The sequence below is a fragment of the Leptonotus elevatus genome, chromosome 18 (assembly GCF_054856555.1).
Source record: "Leptonotus elevatus isolate MCC_2025b chromosome 18, RoL_Lele_1.0, whole genome shotgun sequence".
NCBI classification, from domain to species: Eukaryota; Metazoa; Chordata; class Actinopteri; order Syngnathiformes; family Syngnathidae; genus Leptonotus; species Leptonotus elevatus.
Window position 1 is genome coordinate 9,613,188 of NC_141256.1, and position 26,413 is coordinate 9,639,600.

At 40.4% G+C, this 26,413-nt stretch overlaps 2 protein-coding genes and 1 long non-coding RNA gene across 3 annotated transcripts in view; 1 reads left to right on the forward strand and 2 right to left on the reverse strand.

Moving 5' to 3' along the window:
* LOC147158513 (uncharacterized) lies at positions 1-19,382 on the forward strand. Its single transcript, XR_015090938.1, has 4 exons — positions 1-15; positions 11,804-11,921; positions 12,279-12,362; positions 18,870-19,382. It is a non-coding gene; the product is annotated as an uncharacterized LOC147158513 (long non-coding RNA).
* Positions 888-7,601, reverse strand: slc35f6 (solute carrier family 35 member F6). Its single transcript, XM_086061303.1, has 6 exons — positions 7,441-7,601; positions 3,934-4,006; positions 3,673-3,844; positions 3,121-3,336; positions 2,020-2,130; positions 888-1,918 (listed from the first exon to the last, which is right to left on the reverse strand). The coding sequence occupies exons 1-6, from the start codon at positions 7,515-7,517 to the stop codon at positions 1,431-1,433; spliced, it is 1,137 nt and encodes a 378-aa protein (XP_085917429.1). The 5' UTR covers positions 7,518-7,601; the 3' UTR covers positions 888-1,430.
* The window catches only part of kcnk3a (potassium channel, subfamily K, member 3a), a 20,368-nt gene continuing 8,876 nt past the window's right edge, over positions 14,922-26,413 (reverse strand). Inside the window, exon 2 of the mRNA XM_086061581.1 lies at positions 14,922-17,556. Coding sequence (XP_085917707.1) covers positions 16,637-17,556 — 920 coding nt within the window. The 3' untranslated portion in view covers positions 14,922-16,636. The remainder of the gene's footprint in view (positions 17,557-26,413) is intronic.

Here is a 26,413-nt window from a genome sequence, read left to right on the forward strand (position 1 = left end):
TCCACTGTGACATGGGTAAGTGTTTTTTTTTGTGTGACGATACAAAAATTATATTGCTAATAATTAGCGTTTGGGTATTAATGACATTTTAGCAAGGACAGACGAGGTTCGAACGCCATTTGCTCACTCTGTGGTCTGCCATCATGGGTCTGCATTGCTGCAATTTAGTATGTATTATATATTGCACATAAATCATCATGTCTATGGTGCTAATTAACACATTTCCTTCATCCTGTTTGAGGGTCATGTGTACAAATCCCCCGAGATTCTTTGGTTTAACCTTTGGCCACCATTAAAGCATTACAAAGGTCCTCGGGGAGGATTTTAGGCTGAGTCAGGATGTGCGGGGCCAGGCAGGTGTCAGCTGTTGAATGCTAGGAGTGCCGTAATTGGCCACTTATTTTTCGCGCTTAACATTTTCTTTGCGATATGTTCACAGTGTTCAATACGGTATTCTGCTTAATAAGAAGCAAAATCCACCGTTTTTACCAATCTCAGGTGGCGGCCATTTCGCCACTTGTTGTTGACTGAAAATGACGATGTAGTTGCTCACGGTAGATTTCGTCCAATCACGGATCAGCTTGTCACATGACCAAAGTTAGAAAAGAGGTGAGCCCTGATTGGTTGTTACCTGAGCAACTGTAATGTCATTTTCATTTGACAGCAAGTGGCAAAATGGCCGCCCGTTGAGTTGTTTTTTGCTGCTTGGTTCATGTTCCACAAACAAAATATTAATCAGAATGCAGTGTTTACACTAGTGGGGGTGCATAGAATATATATTATTGAATTAATTAATTCATTTATTTTTTATTTAATAATATTTTCATATTTAGGGTTGACTTTCCATTTAAAAATTATTTTGAAATAAATCCCAATTCTTCACCAGGTTATGATTGAAATAGTGTGATTTAATGGCAGTTCCCTTTTTTTTCATTTATAGCAAAGTGAAATGGAGTACATATGTGTAGGTCAGTCATCAGGTGACAAAATGTAACGCCATAAACAAGCATTAAGAGGCTTGGATAGTCTTTCAATACCGGAAATTCAATATTGAACACAACTGATGCTGTGGTGATGACGTACATGCTGTAGTGCCTTAAGGTTGTAATCTTTTTTTTTTCTTTCTTTTTTTTGTGCGGAGCAAATTGGCACCATTTTGGCATCTCCCTGCCCAGTCAGCATTATTAAAAAATAATTTTAGAACATAAAATTCACTTAAAAAAATGACTATCATTTGAAAAGATTCAGAACAGTCAGGCAGTAAAATCCATAATGATCTTGCTCATGATTTTTTTTTTCTAAAACATGCAAGAAAATAATCCACAGTACTGTACTAAAAGTCTATCTCTTAATATAAAATTTGTAAAAAGGTACAGTGTCTTGACTTGAGGATGTTTTGCTTGTGCAAAGCGAACCACGGGTCGCCTTGATTAGCTTTGGTCGGGCGTCTGCACCCTGCCGTCTGCCAGGAGTCTCTCCCTCTCTTCCGCACCGCTGTCCTCCTCCACGGCCGCCAATCCGGCGCAGCACGGTATTCTGGCCAGCAGAGGGCGATGCAGTCCATTGTAGAGCGCCGTTCCCACCAGGAGAACCAAAAACCCCAGCACCTGCAGTCCGTGGAACTGCTCCCAACCCAGCGCCAGGCTCGCCACCCAGATGACCAGCGTGCGCAGGCTGTCCAGCACCATGCGCGTGGTGGCGCTGATCTCCTTGGTGACGCTGATGCCGGCGAAGTTGAAGAACGCGATGCTGACCGTGTTGCCCAGCAGGGCCAGCAAGATGAGGGGGCGGAATCCGATTTGGCAGAAGGCGTCCAGCGCGTCCTCCAGGACTTGCCGAGGGTTGTCGCTGAATTGGCCCACGTGGATGAAATACATGGGGATGAGCAGCAGCGACAGAACAAAGAAGCCAAAGAAACCTGGACACAGAAAATAATTGATTCCAGTGCTTCCGTTTTTTGGTTATCGACTTCTGGAGCTATTGAGTAAAACACATTCTCAGAGTGGATATTTGTTTTACCTTCAGTTCCAACGGCCCGCAGAGGATGGACGTCGTGTTTGTAGACAAACTTTTCTTCTAGGACCATCTGCACAGCGACAATGACTTGAGCCGTGATGATCAGAAGGTCACCTGAAGGACACAATAGAAAGGAGTTGCGGTTCAAATTGGGTGGTGGGTGATTTTGAGCTATTTCAATTAGTTGTTATTTCTGTATTTTAAGTCTTATAAAGCAAATACTAAAATGTTCAGAATTACTACCCTCTGCTGGCCACATCCAAGTAGTACAGTTATGGTTCCACTACTTTCAGAACTCGTTTGGAGATATTTTTAATTTAAAATTGCATATCAACAGTAATTTCTGTAGTCCTTCATGAAAGATGACTGATTATCTTCTGTGTTTAATCTAAATAAGACATTTGCAAACATCTTCTTTTTTTTTTTTACTTTGGCTAACAATAACCAAACCGGTAACATAGTACAACATAAATTCCCCCCAACACCCCCCCTTTTTTTTTATTAAATTACTACTGTATACAAATATGAAGTACAAAGTTAACACCAACTGCTTAGTAATAAGTTTGTAATCAGTGGGAAAAAATGCTTTTGTAATACATTTTAATGTAAAATTAACTAATTTGCTTAAAATTTTAAATATTGCCCTTCTCTCCCAAAAACTTATTTGTAAGTTGTTTTTTAAAATGTTTTTATGCTGGGGTTTACACTTAAAGCAATGGTAGTTAATACAAAAAACGGCCAGCAGGTGGCAGCAGAGATCAACCAGGGCCATGTTGCAAACAAGCTCTTTTCAACAGGTTTGTGAATAATGCTAATGCTAATCGCTGCAAATCAGAAACAGATAGGTATATACTTTTGCTTCCTGATGAAAGAAGAGACTAATGTTTCTTTTGGTAGGTTCCATGTTTTTATAGCAATAGAACACAATATTCCGTGGGCCTTGCAAAATCAGTCAAAATCCAGTCAAACAGCCGGGAGCGAAGGGGGTTGCTTCATTGATTGATTGAATAATCCATAGATGAATCAATTCTAAAAATATTCAATAGCGACAGCGCTATTCAGAACACGATCAAGATATGTCAAACTCAAGGCCGGACTCCTCACCGGTGATGACGTCACTGATCTTGTGGGTGTCGTCATGGTGTCCGCTGACAAAGTCGGCGAGGCCCACAATCACCAGGCCCAAGATGGTGATGAGGATTCCGATCCACTGGCTGACCAGCAGCCGGCGCCCGAGGAACGCCACGGAAAGAAGACCCGTGAAGACGATAACGGCCCCTCGCAACATCTGGAAGCTGGAGGCGCTGGTCATGTTGAGTGCTACAAACGCAGACAAGAAATTGATGGGATATTAGTGGGAAGCCATTTTGAAACCCAGAAGGCGTGGGTGAAAAAATGTTGCTTCATTTTTGTTGTATCCCAAAAACCTGACCTGGAAAAAAGTGGTATTGAACGTCAATGAGGAATAAATAACTGACAAGTATTGCGTGTGAAAGTATTTACCCCCTTTTCTCTCAGTGCAGCCAACTGAAGAATATTTGGGGTTAAATTTGCCTTATGTTATTTATTGATCATTCTTACTATATAAATGTAACATGACATCGTCGGGCAATATATTTTATTTATTTATTTAGTAGACAATCTGCCACGACTTACCAACATACATGGTCGAGGTAGCCAACATGTCGCACATAGCAGGCGGGAAAAAGAGAAGTGGGTTGAAACTTTGGCCTGGGTTCATGCTGGGCTCGGGTCTGCGTCGGTCATGACAAAGTAGGATGTAGAAGACGCCCAGGCAGCTGAACTCCCCCAGGAACATCCCCACAGCCTACGTGACAAAAATACCCCAGATGAACACATTGGAAACACAAACGAGATGATGATGCAATCTTTTTGAAACCAGAGCAAAGCCGTTACCTGAACAAACGGGTGCGAGAATGCATGATCCGGGGTTCCATGGCAACCCGGTGCACTGAACGTGTCTGCCCATCTGTCACAAAAGAAGACGTTGTTACAGTCAACATGTCACAACACGTGCATGAGAAAAGAAATGGACTTTCTGGGTCAATTTGACCCGTCATACAAAGTGCCTGACTTGGGGGGGAAAAAAATCTAAATATCACTTTAGCGAAATATTACCGAACATTACTCACCGTTTCTTAATAATAATTCATAATTATAGTTGTTAATTGAGTCATTACATTTACTACTTACAAAAAATTGTAATGGGTCAATTTGACCCGCTTAACTCATTCACTGCCGGTGACAGCTATAGACGTAAAAAATTCTGTTAGTTCAACATTTTTTCCACTTTTAACAAGAGTATGAAAACCTAGAAAAAAAGTTTTTATTGTACATTTAGAACAAAATTGTGATTAATCGTGAGTTGACTATTGAAGTCATGATTAATTACAATCAAAAATGTAATCGCCTGACGACCTAATTTATAATAATCTTTTCTTTTTTTAAATAATCTTTTTTTCAAAAACCAAATTTATAATAATCTTTTCTTTTTTTAAATAATCTTTTTTCAAAAAAAAGAATAGATTATTAACATTAGGGCGTCAGGCGATTAAATATTTTTATTTAATCGCATGACTTCAATAGTTAACTCATGATTAATCACAAATTTTATATCTGGTCTAAATGTACAAATTTTTTTTTTAAATACGCTTGTTAACAAAAGTGGAAAAAATGTTAAACTAATAGAAATAGTTCAAATGAATTTTTGACGTCTATAGCCATCAATGGTAGTGAATGAGTTAATAATGCGATAGACACTGAAGTGCTAACAATTAGCGGTACCCATTTTTGCACACACTTGACCCACTTCACTACGTAACTTTGTTTCTCAAGAAAATTACTCATGTTCTTTCATCAATTTGACCCGTTATCCCAAAAAAGTGTCAAAAACAGCAAAACAAACATACCGGGTCAATTTAACCTGCAATATAACAGAAGGGTTCAATTACTGGGTTTTTGTGTTGTTGTCGTTGTTTTTTTTTAATACTAAACGTTTGTGTTATGTGTTTAAATTATATTTTATTTGGTGGATTTTTAACAAATTTTTTGAGAATTTATTTATTATAACTATTGGGTGTTCAAAAAATACTAGCCACGGGTGCGTAAAAGAAAATTTTACATCGTGTAAATCTTCCTCGGCAGTAGTTGGCGCTATACTGCGGCAATTCGACACCGGTGAATCATCATCTGCGTCAGAAAGAAATATAAATGAAATTTGATATATTTAGTACTAGCCTGTACCGGTACTCAAAGAGTGAATCCTTGTGCTTTTTCGTACGCCCCCCAAAAAAAAAAAAAGGTTTTATAGTCAGATTATAAGAGGAAGCGTAACTGATGCGTCGCCTGTTTCTGTGTGCATGACAAGGCAAAGCGGTTTTCAAAAGTGATGACGACATCACAAAACGGACCCCGTCACCTGATCCCGTACGTTTAACACGCATTCGGTTCAAGTCGACCAAACGAGTCGCAACAAAACGCTGCTCGCTCTTCCCGCATCATGTGACTGCAGTGAAAGCTCAGCTGACAGTAATACAATATGAGCTGCTTGTAAAGTCTGCACGGAGTGCTTTGAACTTTAAACTGCACTCGGCGACATTGATGTTTGACGTCACACATCATCGGGGAAGTCAAGAAAAACGATTTGCTTTATGCTTCGTCCCTTTTTTTTTTATACATTTAACTCATTCATTGCCAGTGACGGCTATAGACGTCCAAAATTCATTTGAACTATTTCTATTAGTTTAACTTTTTTTTCCACTTTTGTTAACAGCATGAAAATCTAGAATTATTTTTATTGTACATTTAGAACAGATATAAAATTTGTGATTAATAGTTAACTAGTGAAGTCATGCAATTAATTACGATTAAAAAATGTAATCGCCTGACGTCCCCAATTTTTAAGAATCTTTTTTTTCTTAAATCGTGCAAGGCGATTTAAATTTTTGATGATAATTAACTGCATTACTTAATATTTAATAAAAAAAAAAAATTGTATTAGGCAATTTTTTTTATTTATTGTAATTAATCACATGACTTGACTAGTTAACTCACGATTAATCACAAATTTTATCTGTTAATAAATGTACAATAAAAAAAAAATTCTAGGTTTTCATACTCTTGTTTACAAAAGTGGAGAAAAAAATGTTAAACTAATAGAAATAGTTCAAATGATTTTTTGGACGTCCATAGCCGTCAATGGCAGTGAATGAGTTAAGGAAGAATCATCGTGTTAAAGTATGCTACGCTATTAATTTGAACTGACTTAAAGTCCCTGTAAAGTAAAAATAAAAATGTGTTGACAGTGTCGGTGTGTAAGTCATTAAACATGACAGCACACGTCAGTATGGGACTCACACCCCATGAGAGACATTTGAGTTTCCTGCAAATACTTCCACAATGCGTAGCCTTAATAAGAAAAAACGTTAAATAACAACGTAAAGCTATTTCCTGAAAAGTGTGGCCTTTTTGTGGTAGTAGTAGAAATGGGCCACGTTTGATAACTTCATAACTAGCAATGGTGCCAAATAGTTGCTGATGCAAACCTTTTTTTATTGGTAGCAGGTCAACAAACGGATCAAGAAAACTGACAAACAAGTATTTGCTGTAATAAATTATTGGGACTTCTGTATTAATAGTTGCATTAATGCAGTTTTAAATGAGTTCATTCAAATATATTTGATCATTCTTTATTCATGTTGTATTAAATCATGAATGAATGAGTAGTAAATATTAAGTATTAAATGATGTATTAGTAAATAACGCATTTTGATTGGTTAATGGGTTGTAACTAAATTATTAATTAAAAAAACAAAAATGAATGACTTATTATTATTATTTTACATTTTCTATACACAATCAACTTTGTTAGACTCAAGCTTAAGCGTTTTTGTTGTTGTTTTTTTTGTTACTTGACCCATATCAGTCCTCCCCCTGTAAACATTGCTAATAGTATTACATTATTTTATATTGAAAAAAAAAATAATAATAAAAAGCTTATACTCTATCAGTTATAAAGATTGCCCTTCCTGTAGAAACATGCACCTGAGAGACACATAATAAGCCTATGTTAGCGTGTTAAGTCCAACTTTGGTTTTTCGATCATGTTGTTGTGAGTCGTGTTACTCTCGTGGCAGTACTCTTTCTTATCTTACTTACTTACATACCACAGCAATGCCTATCACAACACACGTCAACCGTGCATCCGCACAATCACTTTTCTTCTTTGATCATTAGCGGCTAGCATCACATGCTAGCAGTTTCAATTAATTAGTAATTACATGTAAAAGACGATCGAGTGGGAAAGCAGCAATAAAAGAAGCTCGACTAGGTAACGTTTGATACCAGTTTATGTTAGCCTAGCATTACAGCACACTGGGGGGTTAAAAACACAAAGCTACTTACTTCGCCGACAACGTGTTAATAGAGCCAGTTATCAGCATAAGTCCAGCGAGGAACAGCTGGTATTTGGTCCACGCCATGCTGGGGAGGACAGGACAAATGAAGCAGGGACAAGAGAGACCAACGAGTAGTCTATAGTCTCCGTGGAATCCCAGCAGACTGTGAACGCCACATGACAACGCACGGTCAGCTGACTACAGGCACAACAACACGCTGCTTTCATGTCTGTCGTAATTTTAGGAAGTCTGTTAAGTACGTCAAATGAAAACATACATCGAATGGGACAAGAAAAAACAACAATTTGTAGTAAATAAAATAAATTGCGTAATTCTATAAAGACATGAAGTGCACTACAATGACAGGATCAATAACAGTTAATAGGATCAATAGTTTTGTTTTCTGCAGCCTCGGGTCTTCTGTATGCCAAATGTATACGTTATAAATTGAGTTCAAATGTGTATCTTTTTTTCTTTTCATTCACCGTTGATACCTCCAACGTTGTAAACGGAATTTAGACGTGCCAGCGTATAAAGATGAGATGAGAGCCACAATTTTACCGAGGAACTTGAATGTATCATAACCGCCATGTTGGAAAACACCAGGGGGAGACAAAGACCAGCTACGGTCGATATACGAAGTCTACACACCCATGCTAGTGTGTATGCTATTAAAAATGAGACTAAGATACAACTTTTATTTGTTTTATTTTATTTTATTTTAAATCCGCCATTAATGTGACATGTAACCTGTTTAACTCAGCTTGAAAAAAATATTATTTTATCAAGGGGAACATTGTGGATCTGAGCGATCTGAGTTTTTCCAAATAGTTCTTATTATAGTATAGTAAAATGTGTTGTGCCCTTCCTCCCAATTTTCATTCCTGAAGTACCTTGACTCACTATGGTTGCAAGCCAGTGCGTGCTACAGATTTGTAACTGAATTTCCTCCTTTCTGGTTTCACTTCTGATAATGTCTACTGACACTAAAAGAAGTGCAACGGCACCATTCTGTTCCCTGCTCACAGAAGCAGAACACCTTTACTTCCACTCTAGTATTGATGTGGATGAAGAAACCATCATTGGCAGACCGCTGAAACGTCACATGACAGGTTCGTGCGACTGCTGTGGCTCAAGCGGACCTGACCTCCCGTTAAGCACGAACGCTGCTCATGCAATGCTCATGTCACTGGTGGCTTTCTGCTGTTATTTAAATTGCAAATTCAGCTTCATCTGCTCACGATTGTGACAAAACTTGTACGGTTCTCATCTATTCTTCCAGATGGAAAAATATTTCTAAAACCAAATCATATGCGAGATTTATGCTGAACATGTAAAATGTCACAATGAAAAGCTCAGAACATTCTATGCAGTGTTCTTTCACATTTCAGGACCAGCTACACATTTGCACTTGTGACCACTTAACCTGATTATGTCATTCTGAGTTTTGGTGAAACCCTGGATTGGTCGACACTCAATCACACGTCACATAGAAACAAACAGCCATTAACACTCACATTCACAATTGATGAAGATGTAAATTAACCTAATCAAGCTTGTTGGTACTCAAAAAACTTCCACAACAAAACATTTTTCCAGACCTTTGTAATGACATTTCATTGACATGAAGCCTATTGTTATCACTGGAGTGTGAAATGATACACGTGAGGCAGCAGAGATTACAATAGTCCGCTAAATGTCGCTATCAGCTAATGTTTCTTAGTTACATCATTTAGCTATAAATTAATTCTGTTTTTAGTTGTCTGGGCCCAATGAGCCAATTTATCTTTTAATGATCCAAAATTGACCTTTAAGTGCATATATGCTACAGCTTCTCATTTTTTTTTCACCTTTATTTTTCTTATGATGATGCAACTCTTCTGAAGTCCTCTGGTGGTCCCCACAGATGAGGCCCACCTGACACTTTGAAAAATTAAAGCGACACACCAACCATACTGAATAATACATACAGTCAGGAGGATATACAAATATATGGGTTGGTTTAATGTGATGTAATGTATGTCTTTTTCATTTAGTCTCATCCTGATTTGTTAGCCACTCCAACTACATCCCAACGTGACTTATTATCTCACACATCAACTTCACTTCAGACAGGAGGTTAACAAAATGCTTCGTAACCCAGAGTAAGCCATTTTTTTTTGCGTTTTAAGAGCTGACGAATTCCCGCGGTGACGCGGGGCCGCCTGACCCACGGCCCCGCTGTCCTTTCTGTCCGCTCCTGCTCTGCGATCATTATCTACTGTATCAGCAACACGCCAGGGCGGTTGTCGTGACCGCGTGTGAGCCACCGAGGGCTGTCATCGGTTACGCAACTCGGACTCCAGCGGTGCTAATAGCCAGAACGGGTCCTCGCGTGGTCACAGGAGGCCATCAAAAACATGTCGCTTTAGAAATTGCCTCATCCCCTTGAGAGTTTCAAAGGCGGACTAAAATGTAAGAAGTTCTTTGGAGACAGTCGACTGCTTGAAATTCACCTGGGGCACAGCCACTTTATACATTTGTTTTTACATCAAACCCAAGCTTACAAAGAAGTTTTAAAAGGTCATTTAATTAATTTCATTAATTCATTTATTTCAGGCGGTGGTCAACATAAACAATACAATCAAAACATAATTCTCCAATTAATACTTAATTAAAGTTCTGGTCTGAAATGGAGGTGGAAGAAGAAAGCTTATTTAGTTCTACCGCTTTCTTATTAACATTAATCTTATAAAACGTTTTAGCTACTTCCTGCAAGCTTTACAAGCAATATATTTGTAAATGAAAAAAAAAAAAAGTTCACTTTAACATGCATCAAAAAAATTAATCCAAAAATTTGCAAACATCATTATTATTATTTATATCTATCCATTTTTTTATATATTTTAGTTCCCTGTTCAAAGTGTTTACAGGCCCATTACAATTATTTCTACTGTAGAATATGTTTGTATCATCTACAATTAGTATAAGTAATAGTGATTAAAAATGCCATTTACATTAAACAGCTTCGGACTGAGCACAGAGCCCTGTGGCACACCTCAAATAATAGTGATGGGCATAACAGTTCTTTTAAGTGAACTGAATCTTTAGAATCAGTTCATTAAAAAGAACTGTTCAAAAGATTCGTTCATCGATCCGTTCGTCTACTTCAGGAAGTGATCCGTTCGTTCACTGAAAAGACTGGTTCTTTTTTTAACGAAACGTACGTATTGTCTCATTTTAACGTATTGTCCGTTAAAATAGTTCTTTAACTAGCCCCCGGCTACACCACAAATACCGTACTGTTCCAGTTTATTAATAAGGATTGAACGGTTTATTATATCAAATGCTCATCAAGGTGGCTGAACGTTTTCAATTTTTTCCTCGAAGAAAACAGCTCCAATCTGGGCTAACCAGCAGGCTGTTGAGGATCTTTTCCACAAGGCCTGGTATATTTTCCTGCAGATCATCTGGGAGGACACCTAATCATAAGTGACACCGAAGCAGGACTGCAGACATGACGCTAATCTCAGTGGAAGTCAGAAACATTTCTGAGCCTCTCAGCGGTTTTCAGCCTCCAGGATAAAACACAACAATTAAAACTGTGGGGAAAGCTGCGATGCGATACCTAGTTCAGCATCTTACATGATTAAATTTTTCTGTTAAACAAGTAACATTTGCAAAATCTTAATAATTCACTTGTATTCATTTGTAAGCATCATATTTTAAACATAGCCGCATTGCATAAATATCTAGGCTACGTGCTAAACGAAGGTGTACATCTCTAAACCTGACCTGTGCCAAAAAAAAAAGTCTGTCAAAACAAGCTGTAGGGCTCAAGGTTGTCACAAGTGACACGGCATGCCTTTAGCCCTACAATGAGAGGGCGTTGCTTTTTTGGGGTTTTGAACTAATGTATTTCGACACTGGAGACAGATGGGCTTCAACAATGGATGACAGGATTACATTTATGATTAAGAGGTAACGTGAGCTCATTCATCTACTAGAAAATTAGAAAGTTTGTGACGTCAAAATGTAAGGGAGCGTTTTTGACGCTGATGTGTTTGACGAGGTCAAGGTGATTTGCACTGTAAAATATTCTTCAATCAATAGTTTTTGTTTTTGGTCTAGCATCTACTGAGTCATAACGAACCCACCACACAGTCCCCACCCTACTAAACATTTATTAAATAAGTAAAGAAAAATAGCTGTACAGTACACTAGTTTTCTTTAAGGCTTTTTCTATGTGAATTAATTAATGTCTTTAAATAATAATTCCTTTGTCATAAAAAAAGTAAAATGTTTACTTATTGTTTGTATGGATAATTACTAATTTTATTTATGTTTAAAGGCAAAGTATTATGCTTGATGTACTTCCTGTTTTTAATTAGGTATTTCCGGTTCCCGCTGAAGCACTTCCGGTTCGTGACGCAACATGTTCCGCCTTCACCGAGCAGTAAGCAAATGCTATCCACTGCCATCCACGGTGAATTATCAGGCAGGAATGCTGTAAGTTTCGTTTTAATATACTTTATACATATGAGTGTGAATATTAATGCTTATTTTCATCGAAATGTTTTTAATAAATAATTCAATGCACTTTAGTTAGCAATAGTGCTACTGTACATAGCGATTGATTTATTATGCTATGGACCCAATTAAAAATCTGCGATAGAGTGAAACCAAAATAAGTAGTAGTGAAGTAGTGAGGGACCACTGTATACACCATATGATGACAAAATAATGACATCCTCCTTTAATTAGAAGCTACAGTTTCATCATCAGAGTACATTATGTACAAATTCTAATGAAGTCACAAAAATTGCTCTTAGGCCTCATTGTGCCTGCTCTTTTTTCTGCTGACAGCGTTAGCTGATCGGAGGGACATCTTGAGCAAGTGCCAACAGCTTGTTTAGCGACAAAGCTGGCTTCACGCATGTCTGAATCCATGTAAGTAGAATAATTAACGAGGAGGATATGTATGGGCGATGGGTTGGGGGGGGGGGGGGGGGTTGGACTGTACCCGAGTCAACGGCAGCACTGCTGGAGGTGACGGTTATGCAACAGCCCGGCTGTGGCAGCATCACATAAGATGATACCCTCTACAGTATCCTCTTGCTGTATGTCACTTATTTCAGTCCAATATATTATATTCTAATAAACTTTTCTTTTTTTTAAGTGGCAATTATATAACAGCTCAATACCAATACTGTCAATAATTAGGTGCATGGTGGAAGTACTGTACAGTCTATCATGTTACACTGTAAGCTTTATGTTGCATACTAGCCAGCTTTGCTTATCCCATCCTCCAAACAATAGATTGCGTAAGACACCTGCCCTTTTCACTCTGCAATTAGTAGCGATGTCGCCAAACCCAGTCATTGTGTATGTGGCAAGAGGCAGGGACCACGGAATGGAGCGGCAAGGGGAGTGATTCAATCTTTTTTTTTGTATATAATACAAACAACTGTATGATTTAAACATCCAAGCTCCTACTGAGCTATTAGTTTTCCTGCTCATGTCTTCATCCTCCTTCTTGAAACCAGCGAAGTCAAGGCTTTATTTTGCAACAATGACAGATATATCTTGTCACGTTACGCTCTAACCAGCGGCAACACGTCAACATTCACTTCCTGGTAGGCTGCTTCGTCAGCACTTCCAAATATGGGCAAACTGGCAACCGATCATTTTGTGACACTGAGTGAGTGCAGTGTGAAAAGGTGTTTTCAACGTGATATGATTTTCTAGTTGTGTGTGTTCACTTTGTAGAAAAATATATATATTGTGTGTGTTATGTGTATCATCAGTGACTGGAAAATGTTATTCCAACATGTGTGTCCACTCCATACCAAAAACCCAATACAGTATATTGTTGCGATGCTCACGAGGTGACATTTCCTCTCCATGTGATTAAGAGAGTGTGGCGGGCCATTAATGGCATTCACTGCATGAGGAGATAAAGGTCCTAGCGGGCAGGCTTTTTCTTAGGTTTCCTGTGAAAAATGAGTTGGCCTAAGCCAACCGAATGGAACACTAGCCACTTTGTATGCAGAAGTAACCGTGCCGGAAGAAAACGCAGGAAGGTCTTCACACACCAAATCATCATCGGCTCATTTACTGGTCTGATGTATCTAAAAGTACTCAACCAAATACTGTTTGTTTAGCGAAGAATGACAATTGATTGTGAGCGCTGTTGCTCTTTCGCGAGGGCGACATGAAAGCATGTGGTTTAAAAGCAATCTTGAGAAGTGAGCTCTGATGAGAATCAGCCCCCTCAATATATTCATCTGGCATCGTGTTGATCGTCAAGTGTTTACCACTGGAAGACGCCATGTGTGATTTATGGCAGCAATACCTCATTCACACAAAACTAATCGAAAGAAGTGCTTAACCATTCATGTGGGGAGAATCCGATCCCGTGAACTTAAACCTTCAGCGGTGATTACCAGTGCCACATCACAGGCTGTAACCTTAGCGCCAGTCATTACGAAAATAAGTCATAAATGTGACACAGTACAGTACTCTCGTGCTGACATTATCTGTCAGCTTGCATCATGTAATTTGTTGCACACAGGGGCAGTTCTAGTATCAGCGGTTTAAGGCTGCCGAGTTCCCGGCTAGACAAGATCATTTAACTGTTTTGTACATTTTAACACAATTTCATTCCCACATTTATGAAGGAGAGACTTTTTGGTCATGGGCATCCAATCATTTAGCTTGTCAGTCCCACCTTGTCTTCAATAAGGATGTAACGATACTTCGAAAATCTATTTAAACTGCTTGAAATATGTGAGTCGCAGCGCCATGTGTGCCTTGCGCAGTTTTTCATCGTTTCTAGTCGGACCCTTTTTGTTGACGCCAGTAAAAATAACCAATATTATAATATTTATAAATGTTAGGGGGCTGGGATTCAATTTAGGGATGCTTGAGCACCCCCAAAAATGGGCTAGAAGCGCCCATGCTTGAACCCCTGATCCCTGTGTCTGTACTGATTAATCACTGTATGCATTATTGGAGACTTCTGAAAGCATCTTTATAAGCCATCCATCTATCCATTTACTACCACTTATCCGGGGTTGGGGTCACGGGGGCAGCAGCTATAGGAGGGAAGCCCAGACTTCCCTCTCCCAAGCCACTTCAACCAGCTCCTCCGAAGGGATCCCAAGGCGTTCCCAGGCCAGCCAAGAGACATAGTCTCTCCAGCGTGTCCTGGGTCGTCCCCGGGGCCTTCCGCCGGTGGGACTTGCCCGGAACACCTCTCCAGGGGAGGCGTCAAGGAGGTATCCAAAACAGATGCCCGAGCCACCTCAACTGGCTCCTCTCAACGTGGAGGAGTGTAGACCCTGCGTCCCACCCGGATGGCCGAGCTTCTCACCCTATCTTTATAAGCTTAACATGTAATATAACAAGAGATGCTGCTGTTTCCTAATTCAGTTTTCGAACATAACCACAACTTCAAGCAATAATGACGTCAGAAGGACACAATGCAGACCACTTGAACGCATGAAGTACTGTTTTAAACCAAAATGTGTTTTATTAGGAATAAACTAAACCCATCTTGTTAATGTTTCGCCACACATTTTTGACTGCAAATCAGGTGCAATTGTATTTTGCAGTTAATCACTATCTGCACGTAGAAAAATAAATGTGTCAGAAATAAATGTCCACGCAACATGTTTCGTGGAACACTATAAAACTAAAATAACCCGAACTATAGTGATTTAAAAAAAAAATCACAGGGCTGAAAGGTAAAAGGACACTGTATGAACACCTGAAATAGTCTGATGTGTGTTATTTGAGCAAAGTGCATGAGGTTCAAACTCTGAGGCCATTAATTAGTGAGGCATAATGCCAATAATCTCTGTCATCAACACTCATTGACGTGTTTTAAATTAAAACAAACAAACGTAATGTGGTTTCTATACAACAAGAAACAAATGTGCACTGACTTCCAGTGTCCTAAAGCATACGACAATCATCTAAGGTGCAGCAGTGAATTGGATACGACTTTCTAGTATGTACAAAGTTAACATGCAAGAATTGCAATACAAGAAAACATATTGACAAGTCAACACAAGAGTCAGATGAAGAAAGAAGAAGAAGAAGAAACACAAAAGATAGAATCAGTTCATTTGTATAAAACTGTGAGGTCTGATTGGAGGGCGTCACTTGGGTCCCGTACCTCCGTGTTTGATTGTGAACAATTGTTCTTAACTTTAACATAAAGTATCTCAGAGAAACAAAAGATGAAGCCTATTGAAACATTTGGCTTGAATGTGACACGAAGGAAAAGACACTCTGACACTGTTTAGTACGTTTACCGGGGGGGGGGGGGGGGTGGTCTCAATAACGTCAGTTTAAGGTCTTCAAATATATACACTTTTCATTTATTTATTTCAAATTTGTAGAACATATACAGTCTTTTAATTTAAGAAAGGTGATATTTTCATTTATTACCTCCTGTTCCCTTTGTCCCTTTTTGACTAATCATTGCATCACCAGAAAAATCACAACGTCCAACTGAAAGCACAGGTGTGTAACAAACTAATTGTTATCATGAACATTGTTTCATTTTCAGTTATCAGAATTGTGTTTAAATAAATAAAAAGGTACATCAAAGACCTACTAAAACGTTATTTATTTTGGGTTAACTTTTAATCAAAAGATTGGCAAGGTTTACACTTTAGTTAGCTTAGCAGTTAGCACGGCTTCTCTGTCTTCGATCGTCATCGATACGATATTTGTCAGAATTGTTAATCGCCGCAATGATTACGGACTCTGCGACGTGTTTTGCTTAGCCACACTATCTAGCCATTTGAAACTTGTTACTAGCTAGCTAGCTTGTGCAGCATAACTAGCACTGAGTTTGCCTTGACCGCGACTGAGTGCGTAGCTCCTCGTTAATACGCACACGTCCAGCCTAGCAAAGCATTTTGGGACCTTCTTAGTGGTTCAATTATTGGAAAAACTTGAAAATCTGTCATTCTCAGTTTGGATGAGGCGCAAAATGCGAATTTCGAGCCTTGGATGCATGTTTTTTGGATGTTGTACGGCAGAACATGCAAACTCCACATCCGATGGCTAAAACCGGTCGTCTCTTTAGATGCAAACACCGGCCGTCTCTTTAGCGCTGAAGTTGCCAACTCCCGATGACCAGAGCCACCATGCTTGTGTTACCACATGGTCCTTTCAAGTGGGCTTAAGATCGTGCCTTCCTCAGCTGTTTAGATGGAGCTCCTTCGTTTATTGAGTCTCCTGTAGACGCTGATGCTGTGCAGACCAGTGGACACTGAGCTGATGCCCGAGTGGGGCTCCAGACTGCATATGCAGCCGTTGGAGTGAAGGGGGTTGGAGAAGGCTTCTCCCTGCTCCATGTAGCTGTCAGAGTTGGAGAGGTCACGCGGGATGATCATCGGCATTGAGTATTGCAGCTTCTCTCTGCTCTTGTACCAAAGGCAAGAGCACATGGACTGGAAGTGGAGCACCTCGGCGTAAACGTTACGCAGCCCCCGGCCCGCCGCTCCTCCCCCGCCGCCTCCGATCGCGCTTCCTCCAACGCACCCCGACGCCGTGGAGGAAGGGGACGCCTGGTCTGCCGAGCAGCGCATGTGTCTGCCGGCCTGGCCGTTATGGGCGAGCAGGGCCCTCTGCTCGGCATCCCTTTTCTCATCCTCGGCGTTCATGGTCATGAAGCGGAGGACGACCAAGTTGAGGAAGGCTCCGATCACAGCGAGGCCGGTCAAGATGTAGATGAAGCTGAAGGCCACGTAGTCCAGCTTGTTCTGCAGGGCGCCGTCGTTTTGCAGAGCCACGTAGTCGCCGAAGCCGATGGTGGTGAGGGTGATGAAGCAGTAGTAGTAGGCGTGAAAGAAGGTCCATCCCTCAAAGTGGGAGAACGCCAACGCCCCCGCGCATAGGGTGCTCATGCACGATATAAAACCCACCGTCACCATGTTGAACATGGAGACCTCGGTCCGCCTCATGCCAAGGCACTTCTTCAGACGATGGAGAAGAAACCGAACAAAGGTGTTGATGCGTTCACCCACACTCTGGAACATGACCAAGGTGAGAGGGATGCCTAGGAGGGCATAGATCATGCAGAACGCCTTCCCTCCATCTGTGCTGGGGGCGGCGTGGCCATATCCTGCGGGACGGGGACAAAGAGAGACGGTTACTGCGGCAGAACTAATGAAATCCACGGTCCGCGACAACGAGGCTACGGAACAGACAAGCAGGCTGGAAGAGAGTCGAACCTGCGGAAAGTTGATTTGTATTCTTTAGACACGTCTTCTGATCAATTCGAAAAAACGTCTTCACAACAGCGGAATGAAATTGGAGATGAGAATGCACAGCAGTGTAACGGGAATGGCCAAGTACTGTATTGATGTCATGTACAGCAGGGAGGGCTTAAATAATTAATTGACAATTGTTCTTGCGGAGTGGCCTCCCCTAATCAGTACTTTTGCACCTAATTAGCCCTTTGCATCTTCTTGCGGCTCAAATGAAGGACACCACAGGGTATATTGCTAGGATCTTGTTTTGAAGAGCGAGAGAGAGCGCAATTCGGACTGACTGTGCTAACCAGAACGACAAACTATTTATTAAAATCAGCCATCCTTGTTGTTTACATTCACCTCAAATGCTTTAAGGTCGGAACTGGGACAATCCGAGTGGGATAAATCCGACTTCACACCTTCCTCGAATGCAGCATAACAATTGGCCTCTGGTGGCAGAAGCCATCTTTGATGCTAGTACTGACAACTTGTGTAGAAAACACTGTTATTGTTGCGTTTTACGACAAGAGCCTCTCGAAAAACGAACTTCATATTCAAGTTAGTCGCGCTTATCAAGTTCCAACATAAGATGGCCACTGGTGGCTTCCCTTCTCGCTAGGCCAGGGCGAGTAAGCGGCATTGTGAGTCCAACACAAGTCCATACCTGTGTCCCAATCCAAGTGTATAAATAGCCCGTCCCTGTCCTTTGTCGAATCAGCTTGTCCAAAATCCGCCTATGTAGGTAGCGTTACCAAGTGCCCATTCTTTTGTTTCCTGTGCTTCCTGAGTTTGTTTTTGCCTCCAGATTTTGCCTATTGAACACACAATAAATTCACTGCTGTTGTTTAAACCTGATAATTGTGCTTTTGGCTCCATTTTTTAAAAATCTGTTTCACAGTTGGTGTGAACGTGAGTGTAAATGTTTGTTTGGCTAGCAAGTCCAACATCAGTTGCAATAAGCAACAGCTTGCCTGTGAGCCTAGTCAAGGCAAGCGCTGTAGAAAATAAATCAATTGATTTGCAATTCAGACTTTTCAACCATTTCTTGTTGTTGTTTTTGTCTTCATGTATAAAATATCTGACTCATATACAGTAAAAATGGACATGTCGTAAGCTTCAATGATTTTTGCATTTACTCAGAGACAGCAAATTGAATTATTTTTCTTTCTTTTTTTTATGAAAGAGGGAAGAGAAGAGCACAACGTGTTCATGTGTGGCTCAGCTGACAGGAGATATCGGCAGCGCTGCGTCAGCTGATTGACAGCAATGCTCTTCAACAGCAGTCGCAGGAGCTGGAGGCGACAAGCCCCAGCAGTCCCACTGCTGTGTGTAAAATTGAAGAGGGCTCTGCATCCTGCCGTCTCATCCCCTCCCATAGCCTGTGCCGCTCTGCCAACAGTGAGAACGTTCTCTCAAGAGACGGAATGTCTCCAAGGCATCTAGATTAAAGCCACCGGAGCTGCTCGATCTCAGAAGGTCCAAGTTTGTGCTGTTGAAAAGTGAAAAGCTTGTTTGGGAAGTGATGAAAACGTTTGATTCAATAAATATCCTGCGGCCTTTTTGGAAAGGCATATATTAATGTTGAATAAGTGCACTAGTGGATAGCACATCTATCTCGCCACTTCAGGATTTGGATTTATTTAATAATAATTACATGTCATAATTATAATAATAATAAAAATAATAATAATAGGGATGTTTGTTACCACTTTTTTCTTCGACGGAATTTTCACTCTATGCTTATTTATAAATTCCAAGTAGCAATACCTCTAGTTGAATATTTAGGCACATGCAGGAGTAGCTAGCTAGCTAGCATGAAAGCAAGCTGCATGACAGAAGATACCAGTTGAGTTTTATTTCATTTACCAGAAACGGAAAGATATTAGCAATACTGAGGGGACTGGCTACAATTATTTTCCCGAGTTTCATAGAAAACAAAGATTTTCTAGAGTAAAAAATAATTTTCCTTGTTAAAAATAGCGAATTTACTCAATTTATGCTACCTTTAAAAACAGTCAATCACTCTGCCTCAACCTGAGGCTGAGGCTTGTTTCAAAACCTCATTTCTGTAATTATCATGTGAATGGCAATATGGAAACCCGCATAACTTTTGTAATGAGCCTTTAAAAGATTTATTATGCAAAACTAACAAGCAGTTGAGGCTTATAAATGTCAGCGGAGCACAGGTGCACCCGAGTCGCCACTTTGCTGCTTCTCATTAGTGCTCATGGTCGTTGCAGAGGACCTTTTAAGCTAAAGCCTTAGGATAGACTTCATTGTGTGCATCATTTTCAGAGAAAGGGTAAAAAAAAAATTATTTTATTATTATTATTTTTTTACCTTCTAATTTATTTCACAATTTTTAATCCTCTCACTTTAATTTTAACAGCTGTGCAGCTCTGGTGCCACAGTAACACTCAAACCTCTTAATTAGTCATATAATCACGAGCGCTGGGTTAATCTTTCTGGTCTTGTCAGTGCTTGTATTGTCACATGGATAAACGCTACCCAGGGTACTTGAAAACAGAACCCCACCCACTGCATCCCCGCGTCTTTATTACACTCATTAATTAGGCACCTCCAAGTGTGTGCTTTCAACATCAAAAGAATGGCAGGGCATCAATTGTCCTGGTCATGAATTGAGTTGGTCTCAAGCGCACGGGGTCCTTCAATGCTATTCTCGTTGAGCACTTGGGGCCTGGTTTGTTGTTGACATCAAAACACAGTCCAGAATCAATTTGTCAAGCAGAACGCTTCTCGGGACGATTAATGTACCAAATTTTCTATTTAAAAAAATATGTGCCTTTTGTTGAATGAAGGTTGGATACACAAAATGTATGTTACATGAACGGCAAAGTAGTATCTCATAATGTCTTCAGAAGTGGAAGTCGACCAAGCATTGCACTGCCATGTTGTTTAATACAACCACAAGTGTGCGATCCGCATTGATCCACTTGAGACAGGGAAGCAAAGGTGGAAACCGGAGCCCTCTGGATATTGTTGTCTGTGTATAATTGTAGCGGCGTAATTAAAGGATGGAGCGTCTCATGTGACTGATTGAGTTAAACGCTGTGTGCTCTAGTACAGGAGGGCTGAGTTAGGGAGCTTTAACAGCTGGAAAACTTTTGAATTATATATTTTTTAACAAAAGGTAAGTTTAAGTCTTTTTCTTTTGCATTTTTTTTAATGCAATGAATTAACCATGACACTCAAATTGTTTTCTTTATATTCTAATTACTGTGTATTTTTACAAAGTACAATATTTTAGATTTCTATTTTCCTTACTTAAAGCACATTACAAACATTTGTGTTGTTTCTTAGCGGGTGCTGGAACGGATTAATTGCATTTCCATTCATTTCAATGGGGAAGATGATTTGGGAGTGAGGTAACAGAACAAATTTAATTCGTCCCAAGACACTACTGTATTAATATAGGCGATTATTTAAAAAAATATATTTTTCAAATTTTCAATTCCATTTCAGTTCTTTACAAAATATGAGTGGAGGGATATGAGTGTCTACTTTTCATGCTGGGTCTTAGCCCCGTCAATAGTGAGTGTTTACGCATAATATAAACAAGGTATAGATTTTATAGCATGTAAATAGTCAGTATTTTGTTTACTGTATGTAACGTAGTTGTTCCTGTTCATCCATAATTAGAAAACATAACGGTGATCGTAATGTTTTTGATGCAACAAGTCCTCCAACAATAACGACCAATATTGATCGTTTTACCATGCCTCAAAATACGGCCAAGTGTTACGTATTCTAGTTTAGCGACCTCTATCGGCCATGTTCTATCAGCCATGTTAAATAGCGTAAAAATAGTATATATAGTTTATCTTCGACTGGTCGGAAGATAAACGTTTATCTTACAGAGCTGACAGGCCGGTAATGATCTTAGTGTTTTTTTTTTTTTTTTTGTGTTGACATGTATGTCAATTCGCCGTCGGACTAATGGTTGGGGTTAGTATGAGGCTTTCACTGAGGTCGTACAATACAGTAAGTACATGTTACGTCTTTACACGGTGCACTAATGGTTGAAATTGGGACCGTGAGGTTGTAGACAGTTAGAGAACATGTAGTCAACACTAAAACAATCACTGGCCAAATAGCTCAGTCAGATAAACACTTGTCTTCCGACCAGAAGGACCGGGTTCGAGTCTCGCTTTTGTATTTTTGCGCTATTTAGCATGGCCGATAGATGTCGCTGAACTAAAATACGTAACACTTGGTTGTAATTTGACACCTTTCCAAAAACGACCTATGTGGTCATATTTATTGGAGGACTGTCTCTTTTGATGACATGCAGTCATTTGCAGGACTGCATCCTGAACATACAGGGGGTCCGAACAGTGTGACGTCACCCTTATCTACGTTTACAGCACACTTAAAGAGGCCGCACATATCAGGGAATGTTCCGCACGACTGCAAATAAACACGGATTGTGTTCGTATCGCTTTGGAACAGGCTGTCTTCGAGCAGGGGCCCGCTCGCTTTCCCGGGATGTTTTTTTTTTTCTTCCTCCACAGTTTGCTTTCATCTCCAGCTGCAGCGGGCCAAAGACATCAGCATCCTGACCCTTCAGACTGTAACTCTGACCACAAAACGGCGCGAGTGCAAAAGATGACAATGATAGCAGATTTTCCCACATTTGGACCCACAGACAGACTTCGTCTCTTAATCGCAGACACCTCCAACTCCACACGAACCCGTGGTGTGTTTACTTTGGCACTTAAACACAGCTTTGGTCCCCCCAAATCTCACTCCATTACGTTTGTGACTTTTGACCTCCTTGGCAGCTGCTGCGAAAAGAGCATGTGAGCAAAGCAGTGAGTTCGAGGAATTTCAGGACAGGAATAACGACCGTTGCTTTATTTTTAATAATGTGCTATGGCACAGAAACGACAACGAAAAAGTTTGTATTATTCACAGCCGTCTGATGTAACACCAAATGAATTAACCTCAGTCTGGGTTCACTTTAACACTGGAAAAAAAGTATCGTTATTTTAGACCTGGTCGAGATCTTGTCCTACAAAAACATTCACTCAAATATTCATCGATTAGTTTTTGCGCGACCGACCATTTAAGCTTCTGTTTCGCTCTCACCGTAAAAATCAAACAAGGTCCGATTCCACGCGTACTCCTCAGGTTCCCTTTTAGGGGATATGAAAAGAAAACTTGGCAGACGTTAAGTTTTCCATGAGCTCAGTAAGCGAGCTATTCCAAGTGGAGTGTGAGATCTCTACGAGGGGCTGACTAATTAAATAAATTATGTGATTTATGGAACTGATACACGCTGGATGCAAACTTGTTTTAAAAGTCACAACACAGCTGGACTGAAAGGTGGTTCGTGTCAACATCAGACGTGGGGGCGGACACGTCGGATGGCGGGGGGACTAGTAAAAGGTCATTGAGGATGGGAAAGATGAAGGGACGTAAATGAGAGGTTTAGAAAGCATGGAAAAAATCCATAAAAGAAGTTTCTGTCAGTCATGGCAACCCCAGACTTTGGTGGTCTAATTGCGATGGTTGACCAGCCAGGATTGTACACGGTGTCATAACTCATCACACGTCACCTTGATCATATATTTCACGTTGTAATCGTCAACATTGTTGATTCAGTAAAGCAATAGCAAAACAAACAAAATGTAACTTTAAGGTCCATTTAGGCCAAAGCAAATATTTGAGTTACGGGCTTTTAAGAGGTCATCTCAAAGAACCGGCGGATGTGTTTCAAGTGCTCCATTCGGGCTTTCAAAGTGTCCCCGTGTGGGCAGACTAGAGGAAAAAAGTGAAGAGAAAGAGCACATGTTGTATAATGAGATGCCGGAATTTCAAATAGTTGCTTTTGTAACACTGCCAACACATACAATACATGCAATGAAAATATACTGAATCACAAGACCGTTTCTGCGGTCCATGTGATCATTCCTGAGAAATGAATAAAAATACAACAAAGACCCCAACACATTAAACTGATAAGGAAAATGTGGGACGTACTTCAGGTGCGATTCTTAATAGACTTCTTAATTGCGGAAATTTTTCTAGTTACAGTTTTAATTGCTGGGGGTGATTTCTAACCGACTCACTGGGTGTAGCTGCTGATTTGGAGCACAGCATGCCCTGTGGTCTGATGAGACCACGATAAACTCTTTGGGTTCCGATGGTGTCAAATGTGTGTTCAATGAGTGAACAATGAACGCTAGCATATACTGAGCATGATCCTCTACCTCCAGAAACAGCAATGGACTGCAGGGCAGTATTAATAATAATAATAATAATAAATTGTATTTGTAATGCACTTTACATTTCCAAAGAAATCTCAAAAGTATTCCAACATAATGGCTCCAAACAAACCTCCAAGATGAACACTGCCTTGCTAAAGAGGCTAAGACGAAGCTGATGGACTGGCAAAGCATGTCTCTAGACCCAAACCCTATTGAACATCTCTGGGGCATCTTCAAAGGGAAGATGGGGGCGCTTAAGTCCTGAATATCCGCCAGCTCTGTGATGTCGCCATGGAGGAGTGGAAAAGGATTGTACTTTGATGGTCACCCCAAATAATATAACCGACGATGTTGTTAAAATGACTCGAAAGGACTTGAAATTCAAAGTGGAGAACTTGTGAATCGCTTGAGACTTTTCATTCTTGACTCGGGACTTGAGGACAAAGACTTGAGACTTGCAAAACAATGACTTGGAAATGGAAATAATGCTTCCAACATAAAAAACATGTATAATACGCCCATGTCGTGAATAAACAAGAAACGAGTCAAGCCCAATGTAATCTAACACTGTCATTTCACGCCTTATGTTTTATGGAAATTTGGTGTGCAAAAATAGCTTCCGCTTTTGTCTCATTTTCTCACTTTTATTCAGACATCTCCCACCTCAGTCACCCCTCCTGTCTGTGTGCTCTCTATGTTGTCAGGGCGCTCACCTCACCTGCTGCTGCCACCCGATTCCAACCACATGTGCCAACACAGAAAACCGGTACGGTGGCTTTTTAGGGAGCAGATGCTGTCCTAAAGTGACATGCGCTGGCAATGGAACCGCCGCGCACATGACACGCCGATCGCTTTACTTAGTGAAAGCGTTAATGCAATAATGGAAAAAAGGCTGGATTAAAAAGGGGACATCGAGAGGCCCGCTGATAAACATCAAAGCCCGGTGGCACAAATAACATTGTGTGCATTAAGCGGCAAGCGTTACGTGTCCACGAGGTTATCTTTGTGTACTGTTACAAAAGCACTTACTGTCTAAGTAAACATTAAGGGGGTTGTAAAGTCCCGAATGGTGCAAACAATATTTAAAAAAAAGTATAAAACCATCACCGGGTTCCATTATTGACTCTCTAATCAGATTAATTGGCCCAAGTATGTAAAAGATGGAGACAGAACAGGAAGCCCGGCGGTTCGCTAAGTAGCGACCCAAGTTTCGGGAGAAAAAAGTCTATGTACGAATGCATGCATCTAGTCAGGTTGTCTTGACACGTTTTTTGTGGGACGACCACTGCTCTGGGCGGACCAGATGGCAAGTGCTGGCAGACGAGGACTGGAGCGACTCCACCTCCACTCAATCTGCAGATTCACCTTACCACACCGGGTCGCACAGGCACTGAATATCCATCTGTGGCAAGACTTGATATACTTGACAGATGGGACGTCTCTTATACATCATTAATGTTATACTGTGGCTGATGAGAGGGTCGTGCAAAGAGTATTCTGTTTCCTGATCAGTTCTATAGATTTAGTTACTTCTGATGTTTTGGAAAAAAATAAAAAAGTGACTCATTATGAAACATTCCTCAAACTGTACTACCTTTAGCATCGGAGGGAGTGGCTTATTTGTCTGCTGGCCAGTACACAAAATGCAAGCTCATCTTTACTTTCCAGCCTTGGAGTCTCTCCACATTTTAGAACACATTTACATTTAAAATGGATTTTTCAGCAATTATTATAAAACCCACTTGTGGTAATTGCCGAGCACACTCTGTCACAATTTGCCCCCGGTAGCCTGCGGACAGCAAGCCGAAGAGCTATCCCTTGCGACGGTTGCGATATTGACGTTACTTGAGACTCAAGGAAAAGGCTCACAGTCTGTTTTTTTAGCCCAAGGTTATCTAAGTGACTATTTTTTTTATTTCCGCGCCTACTTAATGCGTACTCATAAAGTTGCAGTACGATGGCGGCCCTCAAGGGTAAACACAATTCACCTGTGACTGTTATTGTTATTATCATTTTGGCCCTTGTGTGTGTGACAATCCACTTCATTCAGGTTGGCTTGTTGAGATATTAGGCAGATGCTGCAGACAAATTGGAAAACAAATTCCCCTCGGAGGCAGTACATAAGCAGGCGAGCCGCGGTCGCTTGCTGCTGTCGGACCAAATCACTCCCTTGGAAATGGACATGATGTAGTTTTCTAGTTATTATCCATTGGGAGTATTCAGAGAAAATGTCGTTTATTTACGCAGACCTGCAAACTCTATTGACTCACTCACTGAACATGCCCAACCAATTATATTGCTTGTCTGTACAGAATAGTATGGCATGGCAAGATCTTTTTTTTTTATTATTGAGTATTTGTCATATTTATATATTTTATAAACAGATTCTTCCCATACACAATCAGATTTCTGAGCAAATGTCAGCCTCACTGAGTATTGTTTCTTGTGTAATTCTACTCACTTCAAAAGTAAAGTGAAAAGTCAAATTAACTTCTTT